The 15,040-nt window shown below is 40.7% G+C and overlaps 2 protein-coding genes across 2 annotated transcripts; both read right to left on the bottom strand.

Annotated features, from left to right (window-relative positions):
• Nucleotides 1-3,410: 3,410 nt before the first annotated feature.
• Nucleotides 3,411-5,500, bottom strand: rbp1.1 (retinol binding protein 1, cellular, tandem duplicate 1). Its single transcript, XM_076098483.1, has 4 exons — nt 5,428-5,500; nt 4,880-5,058; nt 4,530-4,631; nt 3,411-3,521 (listed from the first exon to the last, which is right to left on the bottom strand). Exons 1-4 carry the CDS (start codon nt 5,498-5,500, stop codon nt 3,471-3,473), a joined length of 405 nt encoding a protein of 134 aa, XP_075954598.1. The 3' UTR covers nt 3,411-3,470.
• Nucleotides 5,501-6,910: 1,410 nt separating this feature from the next.
• On the bottom strand, nt 6,911-14,054 carry nmnat3 (nicotinamide nucleotide adenylyltransferase 3). Its single transcript, XM_076098482.1, has 5 exons — nt 13,995-14,054; nt 12,684-12,829; nt 10,554-10,737; nt 9,115-9,200; nt 6,911-7,604 (listed from the first exon to the last, which is right to left on the bottom strand). The coding sequence occupies exons 2-5, from the start codon at nt 12,793-12,795 to the stop codon at nt 7,198-7,200; spliced, it is 789 nt and encodes a 262-aa protein (XP_075954597.1). The 5' UTR covers nt 12,796-12,829; nt 13,995-14,054; the 3' UTR covers nt 6,911-7,197.
• Between the last annotated feature and the right edge of the window lie 986 nt (nt 14,055-15,040).

The raw sequence follows: 15,040 nt of genomic DNA, 5'->3' as shown, positions 1-15,040 counted from the left end.
GACTTGAAAACAATTGAGACATAAGTTTTAAATTAAATACCTTGGGCTGAATACCAAGGTAACTAATACAAAAGAAATAACCTATAAAGAATAATTTGAGATACGTTGATGTTCTCTCAAAAAGTAGTTTCGAATAGTGACAATATCTAAATGTACTGCAATGCATTCTCTACTGTCTGTAAAATATACATCAGTAAGAACATTTCGAAGATATGCATAATCAGCAACATTTGTAAACTATACTAACTATACTATGAACAACATTTTAAAAGTTAATCAGTAAGGACATTTTGAAAATTAGCATTAAGACTATTTAGAAAATATACATCAATATCAACATCTTGAAAAAAATAAAGTGAAGGTAGGCTTGTGCTTTACCTCTTAAGAGTCCTGTGAGGTAGGTGCATGAGGAAAAGTCTGGGTGGTTGTGGACAGTCCTTATTTATAGAGGAATCTTCTGGGTCAGGTAGAAATGGCCATCACCTTGCTGGTGGTTGTTCGTCTCCATAGATACATTCCAGTGTTGCCACTGTAAAACAACAACAAACAAAATAATTAATCAAAATAACTCTAGAGTCAGAATGTACAATAACAACGTCCAATCAACGCTTATGTAGCTGATAATACCAAAGTGTCTTGTCGCTTAATGTGGCAACGTCAGTATGTCAAAACGACATATGGAGTGAGAGAGTGAGAGACGAGAGAGAGTTCACTGACCTATATGAAGTCCCATTCAAAGTCCAGGAGGTTCTTTAGTAGTGAGGAGACGTGTGTGTTGACGGTGGTAGACTTCTTCTGGACGATCACACCCGTCTTCTTGGAGACAACCTTGCCCCGTATGGCCTTTGTTCCTCTCTCTGGATTAATACCAATGAAGCGCCTAAAATCACAATAGTGTAAAATCAGAGACTGAATGAAAAACTATTAGGAACACTTTATAGTCTTAAAGGAGTAGTTTCAATTTTCTAACATAAGGTGATATGAGTTACTAACCAGTTCTGATGTCATGAGGTATTTTGTGTAATTCCGGTGCTGGATTTTCCTATCAGACCTTTCTATATCTTGGAACTATATTATTTGTTGAAAATTGCCAGTGACTGGCAGTATTACTTCGCACTGGAGCCAGTTCACATATTACGCCTCTAATAAAGTTCATAGGCAGCGTGATATGAGAATTGGCTCCACTGCATAGTAATAATCTGACGTAATTCACAAAGAAAATATTTTTAAGATACAGAGAGATCGGACAGGAGCATCAAGCAGCAGAATTATCTTAATATATTTTTTTTGTGTGTGTTGTGGCTTGAAATGTTTTTGTTACCTGACCAATCTTCTGCTGAGTTAATGTCTGTCTAAATACCGGTAAGTAACTAATACCATCTTCTGCTAAAGAATCCAAACTATCCTTTTAACTGTGCAAAGTAATGATTTGTGGTTATTAAGGTTTCAAGAATAGTAATTGTCCAAAAAAATACTATAATGACGACAAGGAAATTAAATGAGTCTTACCTCTGAATGAATTCTAGAGTACAGGCCGCCTCTTCTTGGTATTGAAGGTTGAATATATAGTAAATCGCAAACACAGCAGCAAGTCCCGTCAAGAAAGTTGGTGTGATGCCCTCAGCTATAACACGGCCCTCAAGGGTGATCATCCAGCGTCCAGTAGTGACTTGCCCTGTTCCACCTGAAACTTCAAGTAATAGCAACATCAGAATGCCTCTCACCTTGAGTAAACATCTGTAAATTCAAAAAACAATGGCCAATCTAATGTGTAATATGTCTACCAATGACATGCATACCAGGCAGTATCAGACGTGGACTTGCAGGTAGAGTGAGGGTTGTCTCAACATCAGCTGTGGTGGCAGACACCTGTAGGGAACAGACAAATACATCCATATTATGAATACCATATGGTTTTTAAGGAGGAAAATAAACCACCTTTCTACTTTAAATGATCCCCTAACCATTCCCACCTTCAAGTTTCTTTGTTTCTTTGTGGCATTTGAAGCTATTAACAAGGGACAAAAGGCTATCAACGAGCTAGCTATCAACAACTGCTACCAGTCTTAAGAAATGAAACGGTTAGCATTTGATTAAACGGTGACTCTAAAATGCATGTGAATACAAATGTTTGAGCTATTCAAATCTCAACCTCATTGATAAGTGACATTTTAGAATCATAGACTGGCTAGCTAGACAGCTTGTAGAGCATCAGTTTAATTTCAAACCTTATTTTCTTTGTGGCATTTGAAGCTATTAACAAGGAGCAAAGGCTATCAGCTAGCTAGCTAGCAACAACTGCTACCAGTCTTAAGAAATTAAGATGATAAACAGTTAGCATTTGATTAAAAACGGTGACTCTAAAATGCATGTGAATACAAATGTTTGAGCTATTCAAATCTCAACCTCATCGATAAATGACATTTTAGAATCATAGACTGGCTAGACAGCTTGCAGAGCATCAGTTTGATTTCAAACCTTATTTTCGGTAATGCTACGTTACCTGTTTGAATAACATACTGAGAGGAAAATAATATTGTTTTTAATTACCGTCTAATTTGTAGAGACACAACTGGATTGATGCAGATGAAGCAGGACGTCTTGTTGATGTGTAGCACATGTCCTCTGAAGTCAGTCCTCCTCTGGAAAAACTGCAGATTTCCAAAAAATACTGTAGTGTACTGTAATTTAAAACATTAGGATACTGTTTAGGGCCTCTGTGCAGTTGCTTCAAATGGGCCAGCCCACAATGCATTGCAGACTACAGTACAAAACCGTATTACATTAATACAGTAGATTAATGTTAGAAATTGGCTGTAAATTAACAGCAATTGGTTACAGTGCAGGTTTAACCGCTCAGAAAAAGACAAACTACATTATTGAGCACTGTTTAATTTATTGATTGATTTTACTATCAATGGCACATTCCCAAAGGAGCTGGGAGGGATAAATACACACATCATGTCTTATATCCATTCTGGAGACAAAGCATCAGTAGTCGTAATTTAAAGCCTTCAAACACACTCAGATTTTCAGCTTCGTCATTCAGAGGACTAAACTGGGATTAACTCACTGCTCTCTTGTCTTCACTGCCAGCCTTTACCTTCCCACTGCTCATTTCAGCACGTTGCGTTATCAATGTGGTTCACCTATCAGATCAGCTACACCTACAGTAGCGGTATACATGCGTCCAACACATCTAAACTTGTTAATTAAAGGAGCTCCCACCCTGAGACAGATACACACTGCCCTGCCTATTTAAACGGGCTTCTGCAGACTACGGTAACAGTCTTGGTGGAATATAAATTACATTTATAACAATAAACACATTGGGTAGACGGACATATGGAGAGATGTATGGATGGACCAAAGCGGGGTTGGATGGTATGTCAAAGGCGTGGGATGTGTCTGGCGTCTCTCTGTAGGGACGATGTCAGCAGGGGGCACCGCCTCGTTCAACAAAAGCCATCTTAGGCCTTCTTGAAAATCTGCTGGCAAACAACTCCTGCAGCTCTCAGCTCCTGCAGAGAACAAAAGACATTTTGGATTTATTCGATTTTCATTTTGACTAATAGGAATGACCAGGCGGATGACAGAAGCCTATCCCTACTGTCTCCCCTGCATTATAGCCTACAATGTCAGATAACAATTTGTCTGACTTAGCAACAGTAAATATGGGTGGGAAGGCCTGAGGATGGGTCAGTTATTAGTAAAGGATGCATGGAGACATTGAATACACAACATTTTGAATAATTTAGGGCACACTAGAGGCCAGGTACAGTTTTGTGGAATAGGTGGAAGGTATTGTCTGCCACCAGAGGCCACTGCTGCTTCCCATTCTCTCTTTTCAGCTCGTGGAATTTTCCAACTAATAACGAATTTCATAGCCGCTGATTGAAAACATCTGTTGGCATCATTTGCAACCAAATTATTTGGTGGATTAGTTTTGCTTAGCTTTGATAGCAGTAATCACAGAGGGAAATCTGATCATGCTGAGCTAATGAAAATGGTAATGTGCTAGTCATTACTTTTAAAATCTTTTCAGATGCTAATGATTCATTACAGGCCACACTGGGCCACACTATGAACTTCACAGAGGCGATGTTTAAACAAAAGTGATTGAAGTTCTTCTTACAGAAATTAGATTTGGAAAAGTCAAGATAATAACAGCGGCTGTTATTGCTATGTGCTATGTGCGGGTCTCAGTTCATGGCGTTGGCAAGTAAATGCAGTACCAGACACTTGAGAACCAAAATATATAAGTCTGTTTTTTTCCCTTAGAAACAGTATCTTTAGAGGAAGTTCCTTATGCAGAAATAGTATGATTTACTTGGCATTAAAAGAGTTACATACACATACACATGCACCTCACACAGTCTAATGTTAGTGCTGCCAGAGCTGGTGGGCCAATTCAAGAGTCACACATAAAAATACAGCACACATACAGTGCTGAGAGGCAATTTGGATTTGGATTAAAATGTCCAAATTGCATGCATTAATATTCATGGCAGGAGCTGCTGTTTTCTTACCAGATGAAGCTCATCTCCGCCCACCCAGTGGGTCCAGCCTCTTCCTTCAATCTCTCCCTTCTGCACACACACCAGCTTGTCTCCCTCCCAGGTGATGGTGGTCTGGTATGAGGTCACAGGTCAGGGAGACAATGGGATTATAATACATGAAGGTGCAGGATTTATTCAAATCTAACAATGCGGATGCATGAACATATGGATATAAACATATATGCTGAGTTTCCCATTTCCCATTTGGCACCAATGGGAGATCGGGAAGATTTAACAGGTTTCTCAAAAGTTTGAAACAGTATCACATCATGTGTACGTTCATTTAAATCCCCCTGGAGACACTGGCTACAAATACTCACCATGCATTTCCTGTCATCCACTCCAGACAGATCCTCCTCAAACTCTTTGCCCACATGGAAGTCCATGTTGTAGTTTTTGAAGGTGCTGAGGGTCTTGATGACTATGTGGTCCCCATCGTGGGAGATGTCCTTGTCTGGCTTCAACAAGGTGGCGATTTTCCTGATGGCAACATTGACATCTGCAACAGGTACACAGAGGGAGGGGGAAAATGGATACAGAGAAAGTTTCAGACATATGTAGGTACAGATTTACAAATGGTTAGCTACAGCAGTGTTTGTATGTGTAGCTGATATTCCTAACAATAAGTATCACAGCAAATATAATGTCTCTCATTATAGTACAATGTGAGACATGAAACAACATTCTGGATAGCTGCAATCACTGCCCAAGAGTTAAAATATTAGGATTTTTTATAAATAGTAGAGGATTATTTCCAGGTATTAATGCCAACTTTTGCTGCTATTGAGAGCTCTAATGATGATATGTTAACCCCCAAGCCTTTACCTTCCCAAGGCCCGTGCTCCACTATCGCCTGCTACAAACTCACCAAGAGCCTTCAGGTACTCCTCGAAGTTATCACTGGAAATCATTTTCCAATATCCGTTCAGATCAGCTGGCATTTTGGCGGTTGCTCTGTTGCTTTCCTTACTCCCAGTGAGTGATGAAGAGGTCCGCTGGTGACGGCTACTTGTGCTACAGTGCAGAACCTGCTGTCAAAAGCCCCAATTTGAACCAAATTCACTTTAATCCGATTACCTCCCACTTCTCTCCCTCGGTCGACTCCACGTAAACACTCGAGCCTCCCCATGCTTTTCCTACATATTGTATGCTGGTATGCATGATGTAGAATAGCCTTATGTTGGAGAGGGCTTACTCTGCCTATACGGGATTAGGATGAATACACTTCCTTTATTAATTGACACAGGTGCATTCATATGGAGTTCCACGTGTGGCAGATTTGGCCTGGTTCTGAGGTAATTTTAATCATGTTATAATTATGATGCTGGGCCATCAACAATCACCAGAGTGGACCACAAAGTGTGGATAATATGCACAGTACAAAAGCAGAATCACCTGAGCTTAAAATGATCTGGCAGGAGAAATGAAATGTCGTACAACAGGACTGTCATATCTTTTGTTTCGCCTAGATAACTCAATTAATTTGATAATCTCTCTTTTGCAGCAAACCCACTGTCTAAATCCTTTACTGACTGGGACACACACACACACACACACACAGTCAGTATCAGTCACAGTGGCGCTTCCAGCCACTGGCCTCAGTGAGAAAACACCTCCCGTAGCTGAGCAACTGTCAGGATTACTTTAAATCCTTTGGTGGAAAAAAATAGCGGCTCACAGACAGTGTGTGTGGATGATAATGGCGAAACTGAACAGATCCACAATGGAATGCTGTTGAGAGGCTGCTGCAGAGCAGGGACACCAACAATGATCTTCACAAGAGAGGATCCAGTTTAGATTTCTACAATTAAAAACGTGCATATGTGTACTAGTACATACAATCTGCTCACACAAACACACACATGGCTCTAATGTTAAGGCCGATTCTTAGATTGTTAGATATATAAAGGCAAACAAAAAAATGAATAAATAAAGGTTTCCGTATTCCTCCACCAGCATGTCACACATTTAGACAGCATTTTATACCATTTTGTCAATTTTTAAAAAAACATGACAACTCCTGAACATATTAATGGATATTTGCACCTTGAACTATGATTTCATTTTTGGCTGCTTTTACCTTGCCTGCTTTCTGAAAACAGAATCAATTATTTGCTCATAGGATTCAGTTTTGAAGGTCTTTAGTTCTTATTTTCTAAACTATCTTAACGTCAGACAATAAATGTTTCAGTTTTAATAAAGGTTGGTCAACTGTGTCCAGGGTTATTGTGGGATTTGGGTTGTTGGGACGACTTGGATTCATGAACTCATTCAGTCCAAAATCCTGGTCATGGTTATTATTTCATACATTTAGACAGCTACAAGGAAAAAACACCGCTCAGACAAATTCATTTTCAAATATACAGGATATTTATTTCCATTTATCCAGCTCTGCAATGATGTGAAATGTGCAAAACTACAAAAGGATGAAAACTTTTAGCAAACAAATATTCATTGACACTGTGACACAAAGATGAGGCTCAGTATTTGCAACAGTCCATGCGTAACTGTATGATTTCAGGTTGTGCAAACCTCCATCACACTGCAGTTCAGTGGAGGTTAAGAGAACTTCCAGTCTCTGAAGAGAAGCACCAATCTGTGAGTGAATGTTCAGCTCTACGCTGCAGCAGTCCATCTATCAGTCATCCAGACTCTTCACAGCCTGTTTGGCGAGCGGCCTGAGCACCGTGTCCTCATTTATCCTCTCGCTGTCATGTGTGTAGAGGTTGTGCTGGTGAATATATTCTATCACAGAGTTTGGGATCAGGTATTTCACACTCAGATCCCGTCTCAGAGCCCGGCGGACCTCTGTGGCGCTCGTCTCGTTCCTCACCCATTCCCTCACAAGGACAATGTTTCGACGGTGGCGCGAGAGCGTGTCCGACACGTGCACGGCTCGCTCGGGCTCAAAACCCCCTCGACTGACGCAGACGAGGCCGAAATGTCCAACCACCTCCTCCACGTGGTCGTCCTGCCACAGGCCAGGGATCTTGAAGGTTTCCAGGAAATCAGCTCCACACAGAAGCTTTAACTGGGGACAGGGGCCTGAGGGGAGAGGCGGAGTGAGATAGTGAGGAGGACGACTGCTTAATCTTAACTAACAAAGCTATGTTTGAATATTAAGAGAAGACATATGTTGATATGCAGTGAGGGGCCAGAGCTACAGCTCGATATGATGTATTTTGAGAATATAACACGCCCATGATTAATAATTCTGCTGTATGATGCTTGTTGATGTAACGAATGCCTTATGACACCAACAACAACGGGCTTGCCTCAACTCAGAGCCTTAAATCCTTTCTTTTTAACGTCAAGAAGTATTCACTCATTAGACCAATCCACTGGCTAATTCACTATCAAGCTACACAAAATGGCAAACCCATAACAAAAGATTGAAATGTCTGCTAGAATGAGAACTCATATAGTTGAGGAGCAAATTCAACAACTTGAGGCATTAGTGGTGTGAACATTTTGAGTCGGCACCAGGCAAATGAAAAACCCGAACATTACTAAAACTGACTGACTAGTTCTAAACATTCCACAACTTAGATATTCACGGTGCTGGAGGCTAAAGAAACACATATCAACACCAATTATTGGGAGTTCAAATGTTGCCAAAAACGCTCAAACTGAACTTTGACTTGTGTTTAGAAGACTCAACACAGAATAAAATAAAAAGGAGACCAAAGCAGCGAACCAACTTTTTTGTTGTTGCAAAAATACAAATTTTATCCGATTAATTTTTGATAGATCTCACAGCCGACCGTAGATCTTTATGCACTGTTGTGTAAAAATGCAGAAGGGCCCAAACAAATATCCTTAGAAAGGATTTGAAAGTCTTCATGGTATTAAACCTCTCCCTAATACTCTTTAACCACATTTACTCAGGACCACAGAGCACAATTAGGCTTTGCACTGTGCACGTGCTAAGCACGGGCACAACAGTAGGGATTGATGCAAAGCCTTAACCCTAACGTTGTTAGAGGGCTTGTTAAAGGCGCGATGAAGTAATGTGCTGAAAATAAATCAAGCTCTTAACAATGGAAGAGAGCCAACAGTCACGCGAGTGGATCTGTAACGCTGTACTTGCACTAAAGTTAGCATGTTAACATGCCAAGAATAAAAATGTTACATGTATGCATTTTGTGACCCGATGACGGTGTGTTCTATGATGTTTACCCTGTTCACCATCTTAGTTTAGCATGTTTGAATGCTAATATTTGCTTTTTAACACTTGACACAATGTGAGTCTGAGCCTGTGTCATTAGTTTAGCAGATCTGTGATTATAAATCTAAATACTAGACAACCTTTAACCTGCTGCTGGCGCTAAAGAAAAAGTCAGGGCATCACCAAAGGAATGATTCATCCTCTGGGGACAATGAATGTCTGAACAAAATGTCATGGAAGTTAATGAAATAGTTGTTGAGATAATCACTTCACTTGAATCATTTAAAATATATATATATTTGGACCAAAATGGGGGACTGACCAACCGACACCGCCATCCCCACAATGAGAGCGATGAGATGCCTGAGTACAGTTAGAGGTTCTTACTTGAGAGGGCGACGGTGTTTCCGCTGGAGTCGTTGTGCGTTCCTGTGCTCTGCTCATACTCTGTCAGAATACGCCCATAATGATACCTGCGACCAAAGATATGAGAGAGAGACTTACAATATATTTCTGTAATTTAAGAAATGGTAAAACTAGGCTGTTCCTTATTTAGATTTCTAGTAATCCTCCCCCTTTAACTTCTGTTGTCACCAGTAGCTAGTTGTGTATTCATTCATTATTTCCTCTGTTCATGCATGAGCATAGCCAACATATTTTTTAATCCAAACATCATGCCAATAAAGCCTCATCAAACTGAACCGGATTAGGAAAAGAGAAATATCGATTAATCACGGAAACTAAGTAAGTAAGTAAAGCTTCTTAAAAAGTGTTCCAGATCACTTGCGTGTGTGTGTGTGTGTGTGTGTGTGTGTGTGTGTGTGAGTGTTGGGGAGTGAGAGGACTTGTGACGTGGGCCGCTCACAGCCTCTGGATAACAACAGCCTACTTCATACCTTGATCAGCACCCATGTTGCGCAAATACTCATGAGGGGATTTGTGAGGAATGCAAAGCGGGAAAGAAGGAGAGTGAATGAAAGTTCAATGATACGAGTGTAAGAGACCTGTTTTTGTGTATAAACACACACGGCATACAGTGCAATGATTCAGAGTAAAGTACACTTTTTCCATTACAACATTAATTTCCTTGGGCCAAATCCTTGACAAAGCCCAGCTACAAATACATTTCATATTCCTGCAGAATAAACTGTAATATGGAGTGGGCCAATATTCCTGGACATCCCTTATTCACATCACCTATGCCTGCCGCTCTTCACTCATACTCATGTCCCAGACAGCCTTTTGCAACTACACCATTCCCACTCTGTGGGAATTTAACAGCAGGTGCCCCTGATTGCACCTCATCAAAAACCCAGTCCTGACATGGTTCCAGTCTAGTCTGGCAGCCCCAAAGAGACCAGAACCTGGCAACACACGGTTGCACAAGCGGTTGAAGTTGGCATTAAGAAATGCGGGCAGAGGAGCAGCAAAGGAGAGCACATCCATGTGAGCTCGGCCGGTGCTCTGGTAAAAACTAGGACATGTCAGCAAAGAAAAAAACATTTGTCTTTTACCCCATCGAGAACGAAAAAGGATGTGACAACAGACTGTAAAACTAAAAGCTAATGAAAACAGCAGCTACTGAGTGGGATATGAACTGGGACAAGATGTGCTTGGTTCCGTCAACAGAAACAAAATGAAGGTACAGGACACCTTTTGGTATTAAGGTCCCAATACTTTGACTAGCTGCACACAAAATGTACCCTCAGGGTCAGCCCAAAAGCTGAAAGTACCCTAAGGTCTCTAACACGATCTTGCATGGAAACCTTCTTTTTCAAAAGAAGCAATTTAACTCTAATGTTGCTTCAACCCTTTTTGTTTTATACCTCATGGTGACCGCAGTCTCCATCCAGTCTGGCTGCTGACTCTCCCATTCATCAACCGTGACCCAGTTAGAGCTCCGGAGCGCCAGCTTTGCCATCGCAATTCGGTGCTTAGCCAGCACCAGGCCTTGCTTCCCATAGCCGTCACTCACTGGAGACACGATGCCACCCACCACCTGGTACTGGCCTGAAGGGAGAGAAGAAGATTAATATCGTGTTTTTTTTCTGGGTCACGATAGCCGATACAGAAATGGAATACAAATCAGAAGATTAAGTAAATCTCTGAGATACTGATGTTAATATTATTAGCGCCTCGTCAGATCTGACATTTGAAGGCAATTGCTACAATTGATCTTTTTAAAACAGGGGGATGAAGGCGCTTGATCACGTCATGGAGCATTTCATTTTACTGTGTGAGCGATTTGAAGGGTTTAGAAACTGCCTTAAGCAATGAGAGTTAGACTAAAAGTTTGACAATTCAAACTGTTATAGGGAACACAGAAGCAAACTGAGTTAATAAAAAAAAAAGAAAGTTTAAAACAGATGTATTTGCAACTGTTGCACAAACACTCACAGGAGAATAGAAACAGCTCTGGTGTGCAGCTTTCAGTAATTTTCTGAAGGTTACCCTAAAACAAGTCAGCTGATGTCTTATAGGTGAGGGGTCAAAGTGTAAGAGCATTATTTAGGTTCCTGCCCTCTGAAATGCTGCACTGTGAATAGAGCTGACTTAGGACCAGTATAATGATGTTGTTGTGACCAATGCGACCGAGCCACAAACTCTAATGCAGTGCAGCTTTGGAGGTAAAGGGGTTTATATGGTTTATAGAAAGAGGACCTGTGTGCTGACATGGCTGTTACATGGTTACATGGCGTGGCAGCACATGACAATAACACAGCTTAGGGTGACTGAGAACGAGGAGTGCAACTTATGTCCTGCAAAATCATTAAAAAAAAGATATAGGGCTTCCCAACAAGCTGAAACACAAAGCCCTCTCATTGTTTTTAGAGTTGTTACGGTTAATGTGCTAGAAAATAGCCGACTGTCACATCAGGAAGACATTTAGCATTCATTTAGAGCTTGTTTAAGGCAACCTTATTCTCCTTTGAACCAACTCCTGAGACAAATATCTGCATCTTTAACTTGCTAGGTGCTCAACTTTCTTCTCCAGCTCGTCTCTAACTCTGTATGTCTGCTGTCTGGTGCTGGATAGATCACAGACAGAAGGTTGATCGGGGCCTGTTGGTTGTAAACAGCTGCTGCTGGTAACAAGGCTGATGAAAGTGAGGAACCAATAAACTTGTGGACCATAAAAGAAAAACAATGAGCGAGAGTCGAAAAAGCTTTCTAGTTCTGCAGGTTCATCCCTTTGAGATACCTCTCTTGCAATAGAAATAAGTAGTTTGATAATTTTTTAATATAAAGAATATTAAATGGTTAAATTAAACACAATCCGAGCTTTCCATAAGTGCCGGCTGCCGACCAAACAGCCGACTAATTTATTATATTAAATTTAGATTCTAATAAAATAGTTTTAGTTAACAGGTTCCTGTTCGCTATGCGTGTACATGTGGCGACCACTAGCCTCAGCTTCAAAACAATGCGAGCATGATGATGTAAGTTTACAGTTTAAAACGTCCTAGAACACTTTTGTATTTTTTGCCATTGACTAATTATGCAAACGTTTGTCACATGCCCCAAATCAGGTTTTAAAAATAAAATATGATGTAATGAAACTTCCAGCAGTAATATACGGTATATGAACAACCTGGCATAGGTTTATTGATTTATTTATGTTTATTCTAAAACATGATCCATCATGGTGGCGTGTTTTGATAAACCTTATAGTGAAGGTGTCAATAAATAAATTAAAAATAATAAATCAGGTCTTATGATTCTTAATTTTTAAGTTCTGACCAATCAGGAATAAGTGTGGTTATAAATACTAATAGCTATTCACAGACGAAGAAGCCTCGTTTTCCTTTACAGTAATTCACTACATGTCTACAACCGGGCAGGCAAAATTCATTAGATGATGCAATAATTAAGATCAGTGAATATTATGGGATAGAGATTACAATGGGCCAGATGCCACCAAATCTGTTTTTTTATGGCTAATGTCTGGATCTGACCTGTGCTGTGCATGTGGTCTCTGGCCAGCTCAAACAGCCTCATGTGCTGGTTGGTGATGGGATTAAAGGAGCCGCAGGCGAGCAAGACTAGTGGAACACGGCGGCTGGCCATCTTTGGTTTACCCCTCGCACCACTGTCAGAGAACCTTTGGGGGGGAAAGCAAAAGAAAGAGTAATTAACACTGTGGGGAGTCGGACGAGGGGACGCAAAGGTGAGAAGACTGAAGAAGGCCGGCATAAGAGTGTGTCCTCTTCAAGAACATTCTACAGGATACTGTGCAGAAAAACTTTAGCTCACACATCTACAAGTCATTTTTGCTTTAGTTGCATTCACCCCGTCAAGCTCTTTGTCATTTGGTGGGAGTTTTTAATCCCGAAGCACCTTACGATGTATGAGAAAGGCGTTAGTATAGGTGCCACAGCATAGGCATGCTCTGCTCATTCATCATTGGGACACTCAAAGCAGTTAGAAACCTGGCAAGAATAAGTGTGATGGCATTTTGCCGGAGTTTTTAATGCGAACATGACATGAGGCTAGAGGGAAATTAACAACTGTACACACATTAGTTGGAAATATGGTTTATTGTAACCAGCCTTTCTGGCAGGTATCCAGCAATCTTTTGATGAATTATTTCACCTCAATCGTGGAATTTGTAAGTTAACTTTACGTACACTGTATAATGCCTTAAAACTATTTATTATAGTGATGTCTGATATATACTACTCGCATCGTAAAGCCCTGTCATGTAACCACCAGATTGTATGATTCCACTAAATATATTTGATGTGTGCTGGATTTCCATGTCTATTACTATACCTTGTTTGTATTTTTACAACAATTAGTATTCAACGTCCTCTTTATGTCTCATGCTATGGTGTCACTTTAATGCGTTAGATGCATTTTACTTTTTAAAGAGCTCCTTGTTTGAAAAGTTGTAAACAAAAAAAAACCAAATAAATCTGATCTAGGGTTGTGAAAGGTGCATGCTATGTGCGACAGAGAAAGAGACCCTCGCTTGTTCTGCTTTGACGCTAATTTAGGTCATTTAGAAACTATGGGTTGCTGTGGTTTTTGGGAGCTGTTACAGCGTCAGAGGACAGCTCACACAGATGCCCACATCGCTCAGTCAACGGAGCCTTGCCATTGAACTAGAAGCTAACATTAATTAGCCTAGCAGACCAAACTACGTGCAAAGCGACCACCCCACATTCAAGTGAACGGATAGATTACGCTGAAAAGTCGTACATCGTAACGGTCATATAACCAAACACACAACGGTTAAAGGTAGGAATGACAAATAATAGGTTTACCTTCGTTTCACATTACTGTTTGGTAAGTGTGTCACACTCTTTCCACTCCCCCGTTCTGAGAGGCTGTTGCTCGACGGTTCCGCAGAGAAAAACGGACTGAAGTGCGACCCCTGGTGGAAGAAGGGCGTTCTGAGGAAAGTGACGGAGCTCTCCGTGGTGCTGAAATGCAAATAGCCCGACATAGTTGTCATGTATTAGCTATTTATTTGCGACCAGGATTACATTGTTGTACAGAATTTCAATACGTTCTTGTGCCTCTGTGGATAAGGGTACCGTCTTCTCATAAGAAACCTTCTGGAATCATATAAGCTGACCTTTACAGCAGTGCAACATCAAACAGCTATATGTGCTCCTGGTAACCTTTCTTTCCATTGTTGCTAACTGCTTGTCAGATGGAAAGGAGCAACTTTGTCGAACACTAATTGACTGTCTGGTTGTACGGCAATTGGCTTTTCCAATAACTCTTCTTTGTCGCAGAGGTACATGGATAACATTGAAAGAATGCGATGGTTCAAGTAAGTGCTATTTCATTTCACAGACCTTTGGTAGACACCACTAGAAAATACAGTAAACTGCCCAGTGTATACAGTTATGGCTGCAAGAATTGCACATGTAGTGCACACCGGGTATACATGCACAAACAACCCTTTTCACATATTTCATAGTTTTGTAAGTGCAGTTATTGTCAGAGTTGAACCCGTCAATGAACTATGGGTTACAGAGGCCTTTTGCATTTAAAGTATTGGTTCATTATAACATTCCTTTATTCCTTAAGACTTTAAGGTACCAAAACATGTGTGCATGCATGCCTCGTTTTGTCTTTGTGAAGTCAAAAACTGTCATATTTCTGGGCTAAAACTTGTTATTGATTTTACTGCTCAGTCTGTATCAGTTAAAATCCACAACTACCTCCATACCACCACAGAGGAGTTGGAGTCTTACCCAACCATATGTGATGCCACACCAGAGTTAGTGCAGATAGACAGGAAAAGAGCTCCCAGATCCATTTTCTGGGGATGGAGGAACATTGTCTGGTTTGCATTGTT

The sequence above is a fragment of the Anarhichas minor genome, unplaced genomic scaffold, assembly GCF_050575085.1.
Source record: "Anarhichas minor isolate MPS153535 unplaced genomic scaffold, ASM5057508v1 ptg000024l, whole genome shotgun sequence".
NCBI classification, from domain to species: domain Eukaryota; kingdom Metazoa; phylum Chordata; class Actinopteri; order Perciformes; family Anarhichadidae; genus Anarhichas; species Anarhichas minor.
Note: the sequence above shows the minus strand (reverse complement) of the source record. Positions and strands in the feature narration are given on the sequence as shown.

Coding starts and splice junctions, on each gene's coding strand:
- rbp1.1 (XM_076098483.1), bottom strand. CDS start 5,500: ATGCCAGCTGATCTGAACGGATATTGGAAAATGATTTCCAGTGATAAC. Junction 4,632..4,879: donor TGGATGACAGGAAATGCATG/GTGAGTATTTGT, acceptor ACCTCATACCAG/ACCACCATCACCTGGGAGGG. Junction 3,522..4,529: donor GCGGAGATGAGCTTCATCTG/GTAAGAAAACAG, acceptor TGTTCTCTGCAG/GAGCTGAGAGCTGCAGGAGT.
- nmnat3 (XM_076098482.1), bottom strand. CDS start 12,795: ATGGCCAGCCGCCGTGTTCCACTAGTCTTGCTCGCCTGCGGCTCCTTT. Junction 10,738..12,683: donor AGACCACATGCACAGCACAG/GTCAGATCCAGA, acceptor CTCTCCCTTCAG/GCCAGTACCAGGTGGTGGGT. Junction 9,201..10,553: donor GAGACTGCGGTCACCATGAG/GTATAAAACAAA, acceptor CTTTGGTCGCAG/GTATCATTATGGGCGTATTC.